Here is a 9,683-nt window from a genome sequence, read left to right on the forward strand (position 1 = left end):
TATTCACAATTACATTTTATTTTATTCATATACGCATGTTTAAATATAACTTTTAACATTCAAATTGATAGATAATAACTCACGAAACACCACAATTACTCTACAAATAGAGCTTTTAAGTTTTGCAGTTACGTTATTAGTTATTAGTTACTCATAAGAAAAGCATTTTTGAGAATGTATATAGTTAAAACAACTCTACACAATTTAGCACGGAATACATGTACAACACACGTGTCCAAAACTAGTTAGTTAATATGATTAGGATCTTACTTTAGTCATTAAATCTTAGCCATTAATTTTCACATAAGTCATGTGTCTCCAAACCAAGTAAGATTTTGAAAAAAATAATAAAAAAAATAAATGGAGAATAAGATTCCCCAATTTGCACGTGATTGGGAGAACTTTGTAGCTGTATTTTTTTAGCTTGTTTGTATTGGAAAATTATTGTCCCACATCGACCAACATCTCTAATAGCCGTGTTTAGGATCTCTATAAATATAGATATGCTCTTCCTTATTTTGCATCAGTTGCAGTGTCACAAGCCATAATGAGGAAGCACAACGGAAGGTGGTTTCTTCTCTTTTCCTTTTGATATTTCTCACATTTTTATAGTTTAGCACATTTATGGTAGAAAATTCATATCTTGTAATAGAAACATCAAAATGATTAATGGTTTAATTTTATGGAAACTAGAGTTCACGATATATAGAATTACTTTTCTAAACATCATTCTAGAAATCTTTTTGAACGAAACAAGATGAGAGACCCCAGTACTGATTTATCATCTTTAAATTTCCACTTTATATGTTATTTTCACGAGGATTAGGGTGTCGTCGGCTCCAATCTTGTTCGTTCTCTCCATATCATTTTCTGCCACTGCAGTCCCTCTTTCTCACGGGCTTGAATTTGATGCTGTTGTCTCAACCACTAGACTGACACACAACACTGCCGCCTCCGCGCTCTCTGCCATATTACACTATTCTGATCTTCGGTGAGGGTTTCATCATCTCAGATCTGTTCGTTTTCTTTTTTCTTTTTCTTCCTACTTTATTTCAGGTACAAGATCCACTCTCCGACGTTCCTCAGATGACTATTTTGGTGACCTATATTTTGACAACCAATTTCAACACCAATTTTTTTCAGAATATAATGAATTGACTAAGAAGACGCTTGAATCCCAGTGATTCCATTCCTTTAATTTCAAGTTTCTCCTGGTTTTTAATTTCTATATTGTTTTAATTGAGTTCTCAATTGTTCCATCTTTCTATCCTTTGAATAGTCTGCCTCTGCCTCTGCCTCATTCTTGTTACAGGGCGCATTAGGTGTATAACAATGTTTCTACTTGTTGGATATTGAACTAGTATATAACATCTATTGATTTTTTTATTTTGATATTGAACTAGTATATAAAATTTGTTGATTTTTGGATTTTTCCTTTCCGTTCTTGTTACAATTGGTGCATTGCCTTTAGTCATGACCTATTCTTCATTTCTTTTAGATTGCGTTGTTGCATTTAGTGTGTTTTCATAGAGTTTAGCTATCCTGTTTAGCATCTTTCTTTATAGCTTAGTTTTCTTTGGTGGTTTTGGTTGATGTTGATAGATTAGGGTCATGTCTTAGATCGGAGCTTGGATCAGGGCAGGGGTTGGGCGAGGTAAGGGAACAGGAAGGGTAAGGGGGTTGAGGGAACCTCTAGGTTGAAATTAGGTTCTTGGAACATAGGGTCTTCATTGGAAAAGTCCGTAAAGCTAGTGAAAATTCTTAGGCAAAGGCAGATTAATATAGCTTCTCTCTAAAAAATAAATGGGTAGGTACTAAGGCGCAGGTAGTGGACGAGTATAAGTTGTGGTACTTAGGAAGCGAGATGAATATGAATGGATTTGGTATCCTAGTGGATAAAAAGCTTAGGAAGCAAGTGGTTCAGGTCATGACGTTCAATGATAGAATAATGTCGATTAAATTGGTCATTGGAGGGTCTTATTTGAACATTGTTAGTGATTATGCCATACAAATAGGCTCGGGGGAGAAAGAGAAGCAGAGCTTCTGGGAGGTTTTGGATGAGATGGTGAGTGGTGTCCTTAACAATGAGAAACTTTTCATAAGAGGGTATTTCAATGGGCATATCAGGTCATCATCGAGGGGTTATGACGATGTGCATGGAGGCTTTGCTTTTAGGGAGAGAAATGAGAGAGGAGACTCATTTTTGGATTTTTCTCGGGCTTTTGGGTTAATGGTAGCTAATTCGAGCTTTACAAAGAAGGAAATTCACTTGGTTATCTTTCATACTTTTGGTGTCCAAAACTCAGATTGACTTTTTGCTCCTTCGAAAGGGTGAAAAAGTTTTTTATAAAGATGGTAAGGTTATAACTACTGTGAATATTTTAACTTACCATAAGATTTTCGTGAATGACTTAGAGATCACAAAGGAGAGAAGGAAGAGAGGTGTAGATAACCAACTGAGGATTAGATGTTGCAGCCTAACTATAGCCAATGCATTTAAGAAGGGGAGAAACTTATGATTAGAATGACTTAGGAGTGTTGAGGTAATCCGGATAGTATGTGGGATACGACTGTCTGTTACATTATGAAGATGACTAGAGAGGCATTGGGTGTCTGGAGAGGCTGCTTTAGTAGGCACCAAGGGATTGAATATGGAATGGAGAGGTAAAGGAGAAAGTGGAGGCTAAAAAGAGGCTTGCACAAAGTTAGCCGAGATTAAAGATGAAGAGGAGAAGCAAAAAAATGGGGAGAAGTATAGGATTGGCGGCCCCAACAGCTAAATGCACAACGTTTGAAAGCTTATACACAACGTTAGAGGGTGAATGTGGAGATTCAAAGTTGTACAATCTAGCCAAGGTTAGGGAGAGGAGGGATCGGGACCTTGACTAAGTGAAGTGCATAAATGATGCAAATGACAAAGTTCTGGTGGACGAGGTTCTTATTAGACATAGATGACAGTCTTAATTTCATAAACTCTTAATAGGAAAGAGACACTAGCATTATTTTTAGGGATTTAGAGCACTCTAGAATCTTCACAACTATGGTTATTATAGATGTATTAAAAGCTGATGAGGTAAAGGATGCTATTTGTAGCATGAATAAGGGTATAACAACTATATCAGACAAGATTCTGGTGGATTTTTGGAAGTGCAAAGGAGGGGTAGGTATGAGGTGGCTTGTAGGGTTGTTTAATATCATTTTCTGATGATGAATATATTTTAAACTTAGAGATAGAGTACGATGATTCCATTATATAAGAACAAAAGGACATTCAAAATTGCAACAACTATAGGGGTATCAATTTATTAAGCAACATTATTAAGGTGTAGGAGAAGGTTGTATAGTTGAGGTTAAGGAGGATGGTCATGATTTTTGAGAAGTAGTTTGGATTCATGTTAGGAGGCTCGACTATTGAAGCCATCTATCTCGCAAGGATATTGGTGAAGTATAGGGAGAGGAGGAAGGGATTATACATGTTGTCCATAGACCTAGAAAAAGCCTAAGATAGAGTCCCTAGGGATGTTTTTCGGAGATTATTGGAGGTTAGATATGTACCTATGGATTATACTAGGATGATTAAGGATATATACTATGACCCAAGACTTGTGTTTAAATTGTGGGAGGAACTGTGAGAAATTTTCCATCTTGATAGGGTTATACTAGGGTTTGAATCTTAATCTATTTTTATTTTCTTTGGTCGTGGATATAGTGACATGAAAAATTCAAGGTGAGGTTCCATGATATGTGCTATTTGTAGATGATGTAATCCTAATTGACATGATCCGTGGTGGAGTTAATTCTAAGTTTGAGGTTTGGAGGCAAACTGTAGAGTCTAAAGGGTTTAGGTTTAGTGTGTCTAAGACAGAATATTTAGAGTGCAAGTCCTAAGGTTGATATGGTTTTAAAGCTTGATACTCAACCCATTCAAAAGAGATATAATTTTAAGTATCTTGGGTCTATAATCCTGGGGAATAGAAAGATCGATGACGATGTCACTCAAGGAGGCCCTCCTTATAAATCTTGTGCGATAAGAAAGTAAAAATCCCTCCTAAACTTGAATGCAAGTTTTACAAAAGTTGTGGTTAGACCAACTATTTTGTATGAGGTGGAGTGTTGACCTATCAAGAACTTGCACAACCAAAAGATGAAGGTGGTGGAGATCAGAATACTTAATGAATGTGTGAGTTTACTAGAAAAAATAGGATTAGAAATAAGGTTATTCGAGATAAGATAGAAGTGGCTTCAGTGAAAGTCAAGATGCGGAAAACAAAGTTGAGATAGTCAGGCTTATGATGAGGAACTGCTCGGATGACCTAGTACGGAGGTGAGAGATTGTCTAAGGATGGATTCAAGTAAGGTAGAGATAGATCGAAGAAATATTGGAGGAAGGTGATTAGACAGGACATAGAGAAGCTTTAGCTTACCAAGGACATGTCCCTAGATAGAAAGGTCATAAGGATGCAAATTATGGTAGAATGAATTACAATTTATATTTAACAATTTATTGGTACAAGGGCAGATTACTTAATTTACTTATCAGATGAACATGTACCCATTAAGATGTGTTATACTCACACTTTTACCCCTAGCTAGATATATAAATACTCCACATAAAGTTTTCAACTCTTCGTATCTCCATCTCTTATTCAATCATTTTTGTTTTAAATCATTAGATTATCTTTTTCTAGTTGGTGCCGACTTGTGGTACTCTTTGGCTCTTCATCTTTTCTTTTTGCTTAGTTTTTTGGTTTAAGAAGGAATGACGATGTGTATGTATTTAGGCATGTGAGTGTAGTGTACTGCATATATTTTTCTGAGACTAATTCTTTCACAGTTTGTCTAATTATACTTAATTATTTTGTACAGTGTAGTGTACTGCATAAATGTAAGGAGGATAAGTGTAACACCCCGTATTCAAGTACGTGTATTGGCGTATTCAAGTACGTGTATTGGTCTTATTTATATGGAATTAATTTTTTTATTTTATTTATACCGGAATTTGCCTGTCGATGGTTTCATGTGAAGGTTATTGAATAAGCTTTTCAACGATATAAATATTTTCAAAAATGGATAGGTTTTGGATATAATCGAGCACGTTTGAAACTATAAAACGGTGGCCGGGATATTTGGGAATAGTAAATGTGCAGGAAAATTTCCTGCACACAAACTACTGAGGCCAGCCGAATTTTTGGTTCAACTTCGAATGATCATAACTCCCTTAATATAATGAAATGGGAGAGCTACGACCTATGAAAAGAAAGATCTTTGAGTCTTCTTTCCAACGCAATTAGTTTCATCCAAATCCAACGTCTGAGTAAGGAGTTATACTCGTTTTACTTCAGCCTATCAAAATAGATTTTTAGGGTCAACTTCAAACGACCATAGCTCCTTGTACAGGACAAACTGGGTGGCCTACTTTATATGAAATGAAAGACCTTTGAATTATCCTGCCAAAAATACCAATTTCACCCAAATTCGATATCGGAGCAAAGAGTTATGGTCGATCTACTTTAGCTTATCAAAACAGTCCACCAAAGAATAGATTTGACATTATTTAAATTTTAAAGGCATTTGGTCATTTCCTATTATATTATGGACGGAAATATGTGTATATATACATGTATATGATTTCAAAAACTCATTTTCATCATCAATCATTGAGAAAGAACAAACCCTAGCCAAATTTGACCTTTAAATTACTTTTGATTCAACCGTAGAAATTCCAAAGTAATTCGATAACTACGTTTGTCATCTCAAGAGCTTCGAACGACACCTATTATTTGTGCAAACAGGATTGCATAATCAAGAGGTGAATTCTAAGGTATGAATATTATTTGCCTTTGTTCTTTTCCATATGTATATGTGTGATAGAGGATTATATGTATTGGTTGTTATTGAAAGGTGATGAAAATAGGGTTATGGACTATTTTGCATGGTTTGGTTGTATTGAATTGTGGAAGGTGGATATGGTAATTGAGTTATGGAAGGTGGATATGGTGATATACTATTGAATTGATGATTATTTATGTCTATGGCTCAATTTGGTTTAATGGATTGGTTTGAAGGATAAATGAATCTAAACTTGATATTGGAGGATGTTGTATGAATATGCATGGCATGTGAATGTAATTGGAGTATAAGAGGGTTAAAGTGACACCTTTTATGGTGTAATTAAGGCTTACTATTTAACCGCTAGTCTGGTGAATTCAAATAATTGAATTGTGACGTTTGGTCGCTAATACTAGATTGCTATATATGTTCATTGTAGATAAGTAATTCGAAAAGACGGGAAGTCCATTTGGGACTAGTATTGAAGGTTGACAGTCAGGTATGTAAAGCATACTCTATATCATATCTTTGGCATGAAAGTGAACAATTATTCTATTAAGAAAGTTTCCAAAGTTATTCAGTAATATGTGATCCATAATGGTTTTGTATGATGTCCTACGTTACCAATGAACTTGTTTTCACCCTACAAGATGTTAAGACATTCCAATACTTGTTTTCCAAATCTTATATGTTTATTGCACTAATGAATGTTAGAAGGTATCCGGTTACTCAAACAAGATTCATGTGCTATTAATGACTCCAAAATATTTCATTGATATACCAATAAGTTCCTACTTTATTGTTATAACATTGATGACTCCAAAACACTTCATTGGTGTGCCAATGAGTTCTTACTTCATTGTTATTGCATTGATGGTCTATTTATATGTCTTTTATTGATGTATCATTATTTCAAAGTATCAAAAATGCGGTGGTGATCGAAATAACAATCTCAAAGATTAATTGAACTAAGTGATGGAAGTTCTCTCTTATCGAGTGGTATCTCAGGGGCATAAGCCTATCATAGGTCGATCCTAGTTGATATGTACTGGAGGCAGCCTAATGGTCACAGTACAGTACAGTAATGATTACAAAGATGATAAGAACGAAGGTAAAGTGATTGAATAAATACAATGTATAGGTTGTCACAAGTTCTAGTAAGTGTGGTCCACTCCTATTACGATTTATTCACTTGTTTTTGATTTTTATTGAGCTCCTATATCACATGTGATTATCTACAGCTTTACATACTCAGTACATATTTCGTACTGATGTCCCCCACGGGGGACCTGCATTTTATGATGCAGGCACAGGTACCTCAGCTCATACACCGCATAAGTAGGAGCCAGGATATCCAGCTGCTTTTGGTGAGCTCCAGTTTGCTTCGGAGCTTTTCGTGTCATATCCAGTCACTTTTGGTATTGTATAGAAGTTAGTTATATGGCGGGGTGTGTCCCGACCTTAGTTAAACTCTGTGTATTGTCTAGAGGCTTTGTAGACCTAATGTACAGTCAAAGTGGTGTTTTGTTAATAGATGTGATGGCTTGAATGGCCAAGTATTGTATATACATATATATGTGTGCTCGACCTTATACAGGTGATTATTTCCTTTTATATGCGATATGATGCTGTCCGAATTTTGGGTTGTTATAGAGGTATGCATGGGAAGTATAAGGTTATGAGCTGGTTCTCCTGGGCCTCCTCGGTTATGGGTGTCGGTCCGCCCCAATAAGATTTGAGGCATAACAATAAGTTTATCTAAAAAATGATAGTGTGAAGGTTTGCTGATACGCCGCTCAATAAATTTTTGATAATTGCTAACACGTTACCAAACCAACCGATATCTTATTAGTCAACTAGCGGATTAGTACATTTAAAAACCACTATACAATAATCCAAACTATTTAATATGATTATCCATCCGGTCCACCTGATAAGTAACCCAATAGTTTAGGGCCATTTTAATTCCACATTGGTTGGAAATGGGCTAGCGGTTTGCTTATATGGACTTGCACAATTCTCCCCTCATGAGATAGATTTTGGGGTTGATTTAGACCTATGTGCCATATTTTTACATGGTATCAAAGCCAGGTCCATCGCCATTTGGGCTCCTGATCCATGCTCCAGTTGAGACCTAGGTCTGAAAGGGGTGTTAAAGTGGGTGAAAGTCGCACCTTTGTTGGGCAATGGACTAGCGGTTTGCTTGTATGTACTTAGGCAATCCATCCTTATTGAACTAACTTTTGGGATTTAGTTAGTCCTAGGTGTCTATAAGAAAATCACCATTAATACCAAATTACCACTAGTATTATCCAAATTGTCTGTCAAAAAATTACCAAGCAAGTTGTAATAACTGTTTGTTGTGTTCAAGAAAACATGTTTGATGGTATCAACTAGATTAGAAGCTTCAAAGTTCATGACATTTTACACCAGATAAGTGGATACCTTATTCTAGAAGCATGTTAGTGAAGAACTGGAGCTTTTTACTTGAACTTCATTGGTACCAAAACAATCGCCAACACACCCAAACTCTTTCTTATTTTTGAAGTGTATGACTTTTCATCTAAAATCTTAAGTTATTAGAGAGAACACATTTTTATTATTTAATAATATTCGCAATACGCCCCTTTATGTGCGACCTAATTTTTTTCATGGGCCAAGCCTGTGGAATTTTTTTAATAATGGGAGGCAGTGAAATTCAATCCTAGGACCTTTTCCTGCTCTGATACCATGTAAATATGTGATACCTGAACTTAATTCAACCATAAAAGCTAGCTCAAAGGGAAAAGAATTGCCCAAATGTTATAAAGATATCATCTATCTCATTAACCATTAATATGAGACTTTTTTCATTTTTCAACACCCACATAATCCTTACAATCAAATATCTATGCGTGGAAAATTTTTAATTTGGGAATCTAACATTGAGTGAGATGACTCCTGGTCATGAATGTGGTGTTAGAGTGGTTAAAAGTCCCGCATTGATTGGGCAATAGACTGGTGTTTATGAGGGAAGGATAACTCAATTTCATATAAGCAAACCACCATTCCACGCCCAAGGTACAACTGACGCCTGGTCTGGAAGCCCAAATGAGAATAGACTTGGCTCTGATACCATGATGAAGTGTGTGACCATCTTATTTAAAAGTTTAAGTTGTTAGAGAGAACTTTTTTATTATTTAATTATATTCTCAACATACCTCTTTTGTGAAACCTGATTTTTTTTCATAGGCCAAGTACGTGAAAATTCTTTATAATAATAGGTGGTAGTGCGATTCGATCCTAGGACCTTTGATACCATGTTGAAGTGTATGAATTTAAAAAAACTAGGCCACACATGAGGGGCGTGTTGAGAATATAATTAAATAATAAAAGTGTGCTCTCTCTAACAGCTTAAGCTTTTAGATGAGATGGTCACGCATTTCAACACTCATCATCATTGTGATTGAGGTTTTTTGGAGTGACCCAATTCTGATAGATCTGACGCTTGATAAAAAATATATTGAAGTAATAGCTAGCTAACATATTCCAAGCCTTGGATGGAAATAGTCTCTTTTAGTTCTTTCATGGTTTCATTTTCGATGTAGACCTTACCGAATCTTTGAACCTTTCTTCCTCCTCAGTTGTCCATGAAAGTGAAACTTCCTGCCCCATGTGGTTAAACCTCCAGTGGAAGAACAGTACCAAGCTCATGCTTCAACTTAAGCCTCTTCTATGAAATATAGAGCCTAATGCACTCAACAGATCCCAGAAATAGACAATAACATAAACTTTGTCTCTCCTTTCCAATAAGACCAAACACAACAAGAGATATTGGTTTTTCCATTTATGGAGGCCACATTATTATGCCTAAC

At 35.8% G+C, this 9,683-nt stretch overlaps 1 protein-coding gene across 4 annotated transcripts; it reads left to right on the top strand.

Annotated features, from left to right (window-relative positions):
* The first annotated feature begins 426 nt into the window (after positions 1-426).
* Positions 427-7,874, top strand: LOC124888168. Of its 4 annotated transcripts, XM_047398660.1 has the most exons (5): positions 427-567; positions 827-991; positions 4,867-4,918; positions 6,269-6,328; positions 7,137-7,866. In XM_047398660.1, exons 1-5 carry the CDS (start codon positions 548-550, stop codon positions 7,263-7,265), a joined length of 426 nt encoding a protein of 141 aa, XP_047254616.1. In that variant the 5' UTR covers positions 427-547; the 3' UTR covers positions 7,266-7,866. The 4 variants fall into 4 exon arrangements, 1 of the variants encoding a protein (XP_047254616.1); XR_007046308.1 differs by lacking the exon at positions 4,867-4,918 and having other exon boundaries at positions 454-567; positions 7,137-7,874; XR_007046307.1 differs by lacking the exon at positions 427-567 and having other exon boundaries at positions 574-991; positions 4,867-4,940; positions 7,137-7,874.
* Positions 7,875-9,683: the final 1,809 nt, after the last annotated feature.

The sequence above is a fragment of the Capsicum annuum genome, chromosome 10, assembly GCF_002878395.1.
Source record: "Capsicum annuum cultivar UCD-10X-F1 chromosome 10, UCD10Xv1.1, whole genome shotgun sequence".
Taxonomy (NCBI): domain Eukaryota; kingdom Viridiplantae; phylum Streptophyta; class Magnoliopsida; order Solanales; family Solanaceae; genus Capsicum; species Capsicum annuum.

What these genes read in the sequence shown, in the direction of transcription:
- LOC124888168 (XM_047398660.1), top strand. Translation starts at nt 548, where the DNA reads ATGAGGAAGCACAACGGAAG. An exon ending in ATGAGGAAGCACAACGGAAG is followed by an intron (nt 568 to 826) that starts GTGGTTTCTTCT and finishes CACGAGGATTAG; the next exon opens with GGTGTCGTCGGCTCCAATCT. An exon ending in TTACACTATTCTGATCTTCG is followed by an intron (nt 992 to 4,866) that starts GTGAGGGTTTCA and finishes TATTTTGTACAG; the next exon opens with TGTAGTGTACTGCATAAATG.